Source organism: Megalobrama amblycephala, linkage group LG1 (assembly GCF_018812025.1).
Source record: "Megalobrama amblycephala isolate DHTTF-2021 linkage group LG1, ASM1881202v1, whole genome shotgun sequence".
Classification (NCBI taxonomy): Eukaryota; Metazoa; Chordata; class Actinopteri; order Cypriniformes; family Xenocyprididae; genus Megalobrama; species Megalobrama amblycephala.
Window position 1 is genome coordinate 7,536,398 of NC_063044.1, and position 13,113 is coordinate 7,549,510.

The 13,113-nt window shown below is 38.9% G+C and overlaps 1 protein-coding gene across 5 annotated transcripts in view; it reads right to left on the reverse strand.

Moving 5' to 3' along the window:
• Positions 1-1,173: 1,173 nt before the first annotated feature.
• Positions 1,174-13,113, reverse strand: part of gprc5ba (G protein-coupled receptor, class C, group 5, member Ba) — a 58,512-nt gene continuing 46,572 nt past the window's right edge. For 3 of the 5 annotated variants that reach the window (XM_048152773.1, XM_048152763.1, XM_048152746.1), the window contains one exon: positions 1,174-4,790. In XM_048152773.1, coding sequence (XP_048008730.1) covers positions 4,746-4,790 — 45 coding nt within the window. In that variant the 3' untranslated portion in view covers positions 1,174-4,745. The remainder of the gene's footprint in view (positions 4,791-13,113) is intronic. The other 2 variants (XR_007179004.1, XR_007179005.1) reach the window with 2 other exon arrangements.

Below are 13,113 nucleotides of genomic sequence, written 5' to 3' on the forward strand. Positions count from 1 at the left end.
CCTGTTTTGAAATTATCTTAGTTGTGTAGTTCTTAAAAAATTAAACAAATCAAGCAGGGATTACTTGTCAAGCAGAAATGTGGCTGACTCTGCATCGGTTTTTAATCCGTTCAGGATACATAGCTCCCTCCACCTCGGAAAAGCCGCTCCGATATTTACCCTCGTTTTATTTCGGGCTCTATCTAATTCTTTCTTTTTGGCTTTTTTATCATCGTCATTTGTCTTTTTCCGTTTACCCGTCTTTATTTTATGAGCAGGTGCCACTCGAGGAATTGGCAGTTTGGATTGTTTTTCCGCCAAAGCTGCGGCACACCGGTAATCTTGAAGCCTGTATGCGCTGGCGCTGTGTATGGGAGGGGTGAGATCAGCGCGCACGGGAGCTTGATTGATTGACACTGCTAAGACACTCCTCCTGGCTCTGATTGGTTGTTTCTTACCGGGAGGGGTGCATTTCTGCAAATGGCAATAGGACCACTGGGAGGAGCCAGAGGAGCTTGATTTTTTCACAGATTATCTGTCTCATATTCTACTGTCAGGACATAATGTCAGGTTTAACAAATATGTAAAAAAAATTTTTTTACAAAAGTTACCTTCAGCAGCTTATTAAGTTTAGTATTTTTTGTATTTTCAGCAATATATAAAATGCTTTGTGTCAGTCGACCTCTTTATTAGGCTGCTGACTTCCTGTAACAAACTAGTTCAGGGCTCCCAACCCCAACTTTCATGCCCACGAGCTGCAGCTGTACGACTTTTCTGCATTTCTAGAAGTAATTAAGGAACAAGAGAAGGAGAGGATGACATGGTCGAATTTACTTATTGATTAAGGTTAAAACGGAACATCATTCAGATTTGCCTTAAAAAGCACTGACAAAGGGGAAAAATAGCGTTAGAAAGTCTTGATAGTTAATTGGTTGTTTGTTTTATCAACTAGCTAGTCAAATGTGTTTATGTATTACTGCTTGTTAGGGCTGAGTGATATGACGATATAGTGGAAATTGAAAGTGGAAATTGATTGAACTTTTTCTATATTGTTTATATATCGCAGTATTCAAATATATGCGTGCAGCTTTTAGTGGGTGAGTAATTGACACAGAGCGATAAAAAACATGGACATTAAATATTAAAAAGAGATATTAAAAGTGCAGTATGCTGCGAAAGATTCAAATTTAGTACTCGCACGCTGACAGGCTGCTTTCTGTGTCGAGCGCTTCGAGATGGAGTGGAACACTGACAAGCATCCATTCTTTAAGTAAGAGCAGACACAGACATTGTAACTTGATTGTGTCAAGGCTTCCGGTCTCATCCACTTCCAATTATTTTAGCTGTACAAAAACTGCCCATTATGCTGCTTGATATTGCAAACTGTTATTTATTATAATATCATTTTAATTTATTATTGTAATCATAAACACACTGGTTTGTAGCGCAAATTATTTTACTGCATTTTGTTATTCTTCCAGTTATTTACTATAGTGGTTAATGAATCAGAAGTGCCCACACATTCACAGAAAAAAAAAAAAAGCTTACTTCCGTGGTGCAACAGCAGGTGAATACTTTTTGCTCAACTCAGGTGCGCTGTCAAATACACACAAAAATATGACAAAATCTGAGTATTCATGTAACCACAGTCGGTTTATGTCTTAAGTGAAGTTACAACAGCCTAATATATTCAATTTCTGAAGTATTTCTTACTTCTGTTCTAACTTCTGTATCTACAATTCTAGTTTCAATTTATTTAATAGTGTTCACCACAAGTAATAGGCCACAGAAATAAGTATAGAAATGGCTGCTGTTTGGCAAAATCTTACAAAGTCTTATAAACCTAGGATGGTTTGAGGGTGAGTAAAGCTTGGGGTAATTTTAATTTGAAAGTGAACTAATCCCTTAAGAAGAAATGGCAAGTTTATTTTTTTTTTTAAACTTTCTTAACCTAAGCTCTCTCTCTCCTCTCTCTCTCTCTCTCTCTCTCTCTCTCTCTCTCTCTCTCTCTCTATATATATATATATATATATATATATATATATATATATATATAAATATATATATACAATTTACTTTTGCAGTTTCTTATTTCCTACTGGGCAGGAAAGTAAACAAAAGTTTAATATTTTTTCCACACATTATTTGATCTTTTATTTGATATATTTTAACTGTGCAATATGATGAGGGCATTTTTTTTTTTTTTTTTAAAGATTCTGCCAAGGAAATGGTCATTTACAGTGAAATTTTCAAGAACGGCTTCAAAACGAGTGTCCTATTCAAATGGTTGGAAACATATGTATGTCAGGACCCCTTTAATAATTATGTCCATAGCATCACTATCCATCTTTCTTATCCTAACCTCTTATTGCTTTGATACACACATATGAAAGTACTAATTGTCTTTTATAACTGGTTTATTCTTGGCAATATAGCTTTGTGCTATGTAGCTTGTGGGACCATTGTGTTTAGTAGCAGCTTCTATGGCAAAAACGTGAAGGTGGTTCTTCAAGCTTGAATTGTTCAGATAGCAGGAAAATTTCCTTTATTGTGGAATGTACGATGCCAACACAAAATCTAGACTTGTCTGCAGTAAGCAGTGAAAATAAATAATAACAGCTTACTCAGTTTTGCAAGCTCGGCTATGCACCTGTGAGCCACACCTAAGTTTACTTGAAAAGGGTTTACAGACTCCAGCAATCAATCATAACTTGTGGAAGTAAATCGCCACTGATGATGTGTAATTTACATCTTTGCATTCTCAGAGTATAACTGTTATTAACTGCAGCATATTATTTGGCTCTTGTACCTTGTATAACAAGGGGAGAAGGGAGGAATCGAACACCGAGTTGGACCAAACAATCAATGTTCACTCTCATATATCAGTTTATGTGATGTGGTATAGGACTCTGCATGCATAAATATAAAGCAAATCATAGTTATTCTCTACAGCTCAGTGTCCCTTTTAGAAGGTTACAGCACAGTCTAAGCAGCAAACAACAACACTTTCATTTTAAAAGAACACAACTGGTTAACAACATTATCACTCTCAAAGAAAAAAGAAATCAAGAAATCCATCTGAAAAATGAACTGAACAGACCCTCTTACCACAGTTCTATGATCTCTGCTACTGTGGTCATGTACATACTGTCATTCTTTTCAGTGCTGAAAGGGATAGTTCAGCCAAAAAAGAAAATTCTGTCGTCATTTACGTTCCAAACTCGAAAGACTTTCGTTCATTTTTGGAACACAAATAAAGATCTTTTTGATGAATTCTGAAAGATTTCTGTGCCTCCATGCAACTGAAACTTTGAGCCTAAATTCAATCGGTTCATAAAAAAGTGATCGAGTCACTTCAGAAAATTTGGACTAAACTGCTCAATTCATATGGATTAGTTTTATGATCTCCTCATAAACTTTTTGAAGCAACAAAAATATCAGTTGCATAGCTGTCAAAAGAGGAACAGAAATCACTCAGATTTCATTTAAAATATCTTCATTTGTGTTTCGAAAATTGGGGGGTGGGGGGGTGGGGGGGGGGTTGCAGTCTGCATGGCCATTTAGAGTTGCAGTTTTCCAAATCATCAAACGTGCAGACCTACAGTAGTCTGAACTATATTAACACCCCACCCCATGTCCTCACTTTCCTCCTTTGCTCTGTCATCTTAGTTTTTTTTCCGCTGGGATCTGTCCAGCAGTTGTAGGTATCTGAAGATTAATTGTATAACTGTGTAAAAGCAGAGATCAAAACTTAAGTGGCAAATTCAAGAACCTTGATGTATAAAAAATACAGCCATTTACAACAAGGTGTTGCTAAGATTTCATTTAGAGTTGAGTGAGAATTGATCTCGAGACTCCACAGAAGAAAGGTTTAGATTTGTCACAGCATGTTGCTTCAGTGGCGCACCACTTATTCATACAACAGACAACTCACAAAAGAAAAAAGAAAAAAATTTACCAGAGAGACCAAAGTACTGTATCTTGTTATCATAGAATAAGATGTCCAAGTTTTACTGCACAGTCACAACTGCTGTAGAGACAGATCTGCAACCTCTGCATGTAACACACAGAGCCCGATATGACTTCAGGGCGAATCTGAAGTCAAAGCAAAATACATATTCATCTGAGACAATGATAAAATTAAAATACTGTTGTAATTAATGGTTTTAATAGAGAAATGTGTAAAACTGCAAGAATATTTTACCAGTACACCAACTCAAATTCACTACAACTATTGATAATGCAAAGAGTTGTCCTGTTTAAAGGGATAGTTCACCCAAAAATGAAAAAGTTGTCATCATTTACTCACCCTCATGTTGTTCCAAACCAGTATGAGTTTCTTTCGTCTGCTGAACACAACAGAAGAGATTTTGAAGAATACAGTTGAAGGTAGCCATTGACTTCCATAGTATGGAAAAAATATTAGGGCACTCAATGGCTACCGTCAACTGTATTCTTCATAATATATTCTTTTGTTTTGACAAAATTTTCATTTTTGGGCAAACTGTCCCTTTAACATCTTTCGGTCATGCTTGTCAGATTGCTCAGGGACACACACACACACACACACACACACACACACACACACACACACACACACACACACACACACACACACGATCCAAGTGCTTTATTTCAGTCTTACTGCAGCACTGGCGGCTACTGACATTGTCCTTTACTGTAAGTCTGTATTCACTTCAGAGATTTTTCTTACAGTTCAGGAGCTTGCACCACTTTTCCATTCACTCTTCTTCCAGTCTCCTCCTTTACCAAAGCTGTCTTCCTGTGTATGTGGGAGGGGCGGATGGAACCTGTGGGGAAAAAGAAACAAAATTAGATAAATTAGAAGCAGGCAGGTTTACAGTCAAAGCATTTACATAAGATGGTGTTGTTTTATAAGTGGGAAAAACACATCTCTAGCACATTAAACAGAACACACAATTGCTGTCTCTCATTTTGAAGGCTGCATTCTCCGGAGGTAGCATTTGTCAGCCGCATACATCATAAAGTACATCTTATTTCAGAACAGTAACAGTTACAATTGACCATTATTCCTGGCAAATCGTATGTAAGGAATAATTGACGACGGGCCTTTGAAGCATTAGAAAATAATGCAGACCTGAGATGGTAATGCGGCCACAACGTTAAGCTAGTCATTTCTATCCTATTGTTTACTTTATTTATTTGCTTGGTCAGTGTCATTGTGGGTTTTGTTTCTTTTGTGGTTGTAGTAAGGACCTTTGAAATAACTGAAATCATTTGGCAATGTGATATGGCACTATAATGCGGTCAAGGCTTGAACTACTATACAGAACTACTGTAGCCATGCCTTTCCCTGAAAATAATTGCTCACCTTAGAACGTTCATCAGATTGAAGCATTCAAGTTGTATAAATTGTTGTAATTTCTTCATGAATTTGGAATGTAGTGGTCAGTTTACTGAAATGAAGCAGCCTCAATGACATATGCGGCCAACATATGTGACCTCTGGAGGACGCTGCCTTTGAAATGAGACAGCTAATCTTTCAGCACCTGACATGACTCCAATCCCTCTGGTGTGGATTTTTTCCTCATGGAACAACATTTATGAAATTGTTTTAATGAGATAATAAATCTGGTTTAGATGGAGTGGTAAGATGGCTTGTTTTCTATAGGTTGTTCTAGACTGTTGAGTTGTAGTATTGGGACTGCTGTCTTTCTATGCACTCATGTTTTTACCTTTTTCCCAAAATGGAGTTTTACTACTCATCTTTGTATTTAAAACATTTGAATTCCTCATTTTTAAAAAATAAATAAACACTGTTACACCGGAGCCTCTGCGCCATAGGCTATACTTCGGTTTTCATTTATACGTGTCATTGTTCGCGTCGACGTGCAACATGCAGACCGCTAGTAGGTGTCCGCGGTCATGTTAAGTTTCAAGTCAAAAGCCGAAGAAGCAGCTTGTCGTGTACATTGTCAGAGAAGCAAATAGGCAACAACTTTTGTTGCTGCTTGATGGCGCGTGTCCCTTGAAACAGAGCAGAGCAGAGTTTTTTCATTCTTATGGAAGTTGAAAACGCTCGCTCTTCTCCGCTCGCTCCACGCCAGTTTTTTCTTGCAGCCCGCGTAGAATTGATGCGTTGTTACATTTTTGGAGAGGTGCACGTCAGGCTATGCCGTAGGCTACGCGTGCTACACACAGCCTACACTAGCTACGGCGAACACGCGACGCAGAAGTATAAATCAGCCTTTACACTAATCCGAACCCTGAACCTACCCATCACAGAAAAGTTTCTTTACATTTTTAAAAAGCCTTTCATTACTTTATTTTACAAATGAGGACATCCCTAAAGGGAGTTTTTTGGAGATTTTGTCAGGTTTTGTTCACTGGATACAAATTTGTCACCAAAATTTTGTTAAGTAGGTACACACACACACACACACACACACACACGTCTGATTGAGCAGATTGCAAGGCAACTGTGGAAGTAATTTAAAATGTGTCTGCACTGGAGTCTCAACAGACCCAGAGCAGTGTCAGTGCACTTTGTGAAAGTACAAGGTGCTAAGGCCAGCCCAAGGGGAAGAAGCTTTTTCCCCAAAAGTAATTCTGAGGAACTTCCTGTACTTCAGAGCATGAAAGTTTCCCAGCAATAGTCATTGTGGAATGCACTCAGCTGAAATGAAATGGGCAGCTATAAAGCAGAAGACAATGTTGTCATTATTCAGCTCAATTCAGTTCAGGGTTTGTTCTCATCCGATAGTGTCAGTGCAGTTGAATCAGTAATATTGCTGGATATTACAGTTTTTCTCAATTGCTAAAACACTAAATCCTATTTTCTAAACAAAAACTTCAACTGTTAAAACAACTTTATTGAATGAATCACACAGTTGGCAAAACTTTAAACTGTTCATGTGATTAGACACAATTTGCAAATCTTAATCACCCACTTTCAAAACTGTAAACACATTCTCATTCACAAAACACATTTAGCAGTGTGGTGCACTTTGACCCAGAATGACACACACACACAGGGCCCAAAAGTTAAACACAGCTAACACACTGTTGTCATCGTCCAATCAGCAATGTGTTGAACCTATTCAGTAAACAGGCAGGTCAAATACAAATGGCATGTGTGATTTCCTCAATGGAGGGCAGAGGAGGAGGAGGAAGAGGAAGAGGAAGGGGAGGACAAAGAGGAGGAGGAAGAAGAGGACAAAGAGGAGGAGGAAGAAGAGGAGGAGGAAGATGAAGAGCAAGAGCCATCATTACAAATTAAATTAGAGCAACAATCATAGACCATGTTCTGGGAAGAGTATGAGGGAAGCAGGACTACGTGTTCAACCTAATTTAAGCAGGTTCTCAGTGGCCTCCATAGTCAGGACATTCAGAAAAGAAAACAGGTAAATTTTTGGTCCCTGACACTTACAGTACAATATTCAGTAGAATGTCTCAGTAAATCACTCTACCAAAACTCTAGACAGTGGGCCAGGAAAAATTCTTCCTTGCAGTACTATACTTTGTATTGCACAGTACATATTTGAGGAAACATGTCAATTCAAAACATGACATTTGCTATTCAACAGTGTTTTTATCTGCCTGCATCGACACCCTTGTATGCGAACTGAACTGAGCTGGATGATGACATCGTTTACTCCAGTGTTTATATAGATAAATTAACTAAATTAATAACTATTGATTCTTACATCGGAATGAATCAATACTGAATTTACTTCAGATGGATACTGACACCATTTTCTTTGAGAGCTGCTGTGCAGCCAAAATTATATACCAGTTATCACTGTAAAGCTGCTTTGACACAATCTGCATTGTAAAAAGCGCTATATAAATAAAGGTGAATACAGTATTGCACTCTGACACTTCTAACAAAATGATATTTTTGTAGAATTGAAAGCCACATGAAGGTGGAAAGGAAAGGTATATTCCCACAACAACAGGACACTCTCATTGTTAATATGGTCCTTCAAATAATGCAATTCGACTGCGTGAAATACAACAGCGAGTTGTTGAAGACAATGTGAATTTTGAAGGAATCAACAGTGTGAGTCTTTCCACAACTGACCGTGTCCTGCAGCGCAACCTGACAAGTTTGAAACAAGCCTATAGATTGCCACTTGAGAGAAATTCAGAAAGAGTAAAAGAGCTACGATATCAGTATGTGCAAGTAAGTGAACATTTACGGTGAATTTACAGCACTACTGAATTACAGTACATCTTTGCTGTATTGTATGTAAAGCAGCGCATGTATACAGAGACATGAAGCCTGGCAACGTGACCATATGTGCTGCCATCATCAACTATGGGGTTCTCCTCTGCCATGTGACTTAAGGACCATCCAACAGTGACCATCTTGCTCTATGGGGTGCTCTTCTCAGACGTGAGCAGAGAGGTCATGAGCAGGCAGAGCATTCTGTGTATGTTGTAATTTGGGGCAATGTGAATTTTCACCACGGTCCAAGAATTTGTGAATGGTTTACCAATAACCCACATTTTATAAATGCGTGCCTCCCATCATACTCTCCCTCCCTTAATCCCATAGAAGAATTTTTCTCAGTGTGGCGGTGGAAGGTGAATGCCGTTTCTTATACCCAGGAAAATCTCCTCCAGTCAATGGATGCAGCATGTCACAACATAGGTTGGATTCGGCATGCTAAAGGATTATTTCCTTTGTTGTTTAGGGAGAGGACTGCCTGTGATGTAGATGAGGTCCTGTGGCCTGACCATGCCCAGAGTGAATCAGAATCAGAATCAGAAAGAGCTTTATTGCCAGGTATGTTGTTTACACATACTAGGAATTTGTTTTAGTGACAGAAGCTCCACAGTGCAACAGAGTAACAGCGACAAGACAAGACACATAATAAAAAGAATAAAATAATAATATACAAATTTACAAGATAGACAAAGTGCAAAAAAAGCAAAAGACAATATATATTATAGACAATGTATGTACAATTATGTGTGCAAATTGAGATATAAATAAGTGTTTTAAGTAAATAATGTGTAATAGTGTTGTGTGTTCCGTGTTTGTCAAGTGTTCATGAGATGGATTGCTTGAGGGAAGAAACTGTTCCTGTGTCTGGTCGTTCTGGTGCTCAGGGCTCTGTAGCGTCGACCGGATGGCAACAGTTCAAAGAGGGAGTGTGCTGGATGTGAGGGGTCCAGAGTGATCTTCTTTGCCCTTTTTCTCACTCTGGATAAGTACAGTTCTTGGAGAGTGGGGAGGGTTGTGCCAATGATTCGCTCAGCAGACCGGACTACCCTCTGTAGTCTTCTGAGGTCAGATTTGGTAGCTGAGCTGAACCAGACGGTAATTGAAGTGCAGAGGATGGATTCGATGATGGCAGAGTAGAACTGTTTCAGCAGCTCCTGTGGCAGGTTGAACATCCTCAGCTGGCGAAGGAAGTACAACCTCTGCTGGGCCTTTTTCACAATGGACTCGATGTGGTTGTCCCACTTCAGGTCCTGGGAGATGGTGGTGCCCAGGAACCTGAATGACTCCACTGCTGCCACAGTGCTGTTCGTAGATGATTGTAGTGTGTAGAGTGTAGTGTTTTTGGCTGGCTTTGTGTGTTATCTGAAGATAATATAGTTTGATTTAGCAAGTCAAGGCAAAGGTATTGACAGTGTAGCTTTTTTTGTGGGGTTGTGTTTACTGTTTTGAGAAATGAAGAGTAAATTTCCTGAAATGTGTTTTAGCAATTCAGAAAAACTGTAACAACAACATTGTAGCAGTGCGTACAAAGACACAACTATTGTCCTCCTAGGGTGTCATTGTGTGGAGAATGACCTAGAAAACTGTTGTTCAAAGCATGCAAATGTTCAAAACACAAATCGAATTAAGACAGGTGGAGTATTCCTATTTTAGTCGCATTATTGGAGTGCATTGTAGACATGTACACACCTTAATCACACTATTAACGTCATGTGGGAGTTTTTGCCACATTTTGCCACAGGACACATAATACACACACGGCAGTGGTCAACCGTTTGACGGCAAACAAGAGAGCAAGCGTCAAGCAAGAAGCCACAAATCAAATTCCTCTCACCTCATCTCTCATCCAGTACCTCTGAGTTTGTCGCGGTGGCATGAATAAAAGTTGCCGAATTAAAGTACAGGAGGCCTGTTGCTGGAGAATTTGTATCCACCGTTGTCTATTTACAGAGCCCCACACATGAGAGAGAAAATAAATAGTAGCCTGGGCTAAATCGTGCAAACGATTTACTAATTTGTTCCCTCTATGTATAAATCGAGGGAACGAATTAGTAAATCATGCACACAATTTATTTATTTATTCTTGCATGTCATGTGCGGGCTCCGTATATATATTTGCACGTATTGCATGTCAAATAATTAACTGCACTTGAAGCTTTCGTAAGATTAAAAATGAAAACTCCCAAAACTGTATATGGCACGAACTGTGTGGTGATGATACGTGAAATTCTGTAGAGAACGTCGGACAGCGTGCTGTGGGGACGTAAAGACGTTTGCCATTAATCGATCTAAGTTCTATAACATGTAAAATGGGAACATGAATGGAATATTCTAAAAGCAACTCATGTAAACACCTTAATCATAATATTGTCTTATTCAGAATAAGGTCAGTAATTAGATTACTGCTGTCCATGTAAACGTAGCCACTGTTTATTATGGTTGTGATAGCCTATCTAGCCAACCATGATATCACACGTTGCTATCTTGAGTGGATAAACTATTTGACAGAATGTTATTTATATTGCATTAGGTTTATTATATATCTTACAAGCTGCAAACACTGTAGGATATCGTTTACCGACATGATGTATTCCAATCTTCAAACAGAAGGAACTGGATGAAATATTCTAAATTATATCATTTCATAATCTGACTTGTGATGCAGCCTGAAAATAAACCACACCATGTTGGTTCGTGTAGCACACAAATGTGCCAAAATAATACTGTGCATGGAGGAACAAGACCAAGGTTACTGAAGGCTGAATGTCCTTAGGACAGGAATAACTTACAGTTTTATTGTTCAGTAATGAAAATAGTAAAAAGTCATTTTTTGCTACTTTGTTTTTTGGAAATGTATAATCCAGTAATATTTATAAGTGTTATAAATTTATATATTGTTAAGTCTATCTATTGCCATTATTTTTTGTTCAAAAATACAAATTGTTAATTTGTTGTATATAGTCTCCTTGTGAAATTAAGGTTTAAATATAACCACAAACGGTGATTATCAGGGTCTAAGCACCACCCGCTCATGTAGACTGTTGGAGAGGAAAGGAGACTACTAGGCTCTAGTTCTAACTATCAGCAGTATACACTCCTGGGGTGTCGGTCAGGACACAAAGAATGAGGAGACTGGAGCTTCTTTCCAAAGTGTATTGAATATTAGTCTACAAATAACAAAATATAACAGTGTAAGTGGAAATAGGTACATCATTACAAATAAATCAGACATTCCTTAATAAATAATACTAACATTTCCAGTATAATCTTTAAATAACAGCTGCAGTTTTAAATATGTAAAGGATGTGCAATGGAAGACAATATAACTAATGGTCTGGTCCCATGAAATGACTTCGGTATTATTATATATATTAATAAATCCAGTTACATTAACAAACAATGCAATTTCCCAAATAACCATCAAAAAGGCAGTAATACTGGTTAAATCTTTACAAAGTCTCAAACATGACCGATTATAGAATGATTACTATGTAAACCGTAACATTTACATCTGTATTTAGCAGAAATTACATAGCATATCTTGTTTATCTGTCGAACGAGCACACGTGAATCGTTACATGTCCGTGCATGCCCGTGCAAATGTAAAAAGTTAAATAATACGCTTCAAACGCATTTAAAACATATATAAATCGAAGAAAACTTACTTTATGGTCATGAGTCACTTGAAACTTTGAAACTTTGGTCACTTTGAAACACCAAACTGCAACAAACATCCAAATAACAGGCAGGAAAAACTAAGTGCGCAGTTGCAGTTCTCTCAATAATAATATAATGACGCAGCAGGCGGCAAACTTCAACAATAATGCCTCCTACTGGATGAATCGGGAAATACGCTCTACAAACTATCAAAATAAGAGTCCATCAATAAAAGACTTAATTTCTCCAGGAGCCTTTTATACAGCCGCCCCCAAAGGTGCTATGCAACTTTGCTTCTACTAAAAGGCGACTTAAGTTAAGGCGAGTTGGCAGGGCCGTTTTCATTATCTGGCAGAGCTGGGAGGATCACCAACCGTGCTACTGGTCGAGTATAGACTTGCCCCTTTATACCTACATCAGCAGATCTGACATGTCCATCCAAACTGTGGTGTGTCTTGATGACATGTCCAACAGGCCAGAGGGCCCTAGGCATCTGTGGATCTACAATCATAACAACCATTTTTTCTGTTACATCTGGGGGAGAGGACTGCCACTTTTGCCGTGTCTGGAGGCCTGGGAGGTAGTTTCGGATAAACCTGGACCAGAAGTTATCCGCCAGGACTTGCGAATGCCTCCAGCATCTGCGACTCAACAATTCAGACTCCGGGTAGATTACCTGTGGTAAGGAACCATCCGTCCGCCCCATGAGCAAACTGTTTGGGGTCACTGGGTCAATGTCTGCAACATCCGAAGACACGTATCCTAAAGGCTTCGAGTTAAGAATAGCTTCCACCTCTAGGAGGACTGTCAGCAGGACTTCTTCTGGAACTGACTGAGCTCCCACGGTAGTATAAAGGGCTGACTTTACAGATCGTACTTCTCTCTCCCACACTCCTCCGAAATGTGGGGCTGCTGGAGGATTGAAGTGAAATTGGATTCTCTGATGAGCAAGCTGTTTCTGTAAGTCAGGAGCCATTTCAGCAAAGGCTTCTCTCAGCTCTCTTTCACCTCCTTTGAAGTTTGTTCCTCGGTCTGACCACAGTTCCGCTGGTGTCCCCCTCCGTGCAACAAACCGCCTAAAGGTCATTAAGAAGGAATCAGCATTCATGGTGCTGAGGAGGTCCAAGTGCACCGCTCTAGTAGTTAAACACTTGAAGATTATCCCCCAGCGTTTTTCTGTGCGTCTCCCAATTTTAATCAGCATTGGGCCAAAGCAGTCTACACCACATGAGTAAAAGGCAGGTTTGTGGAGACGGAGACGG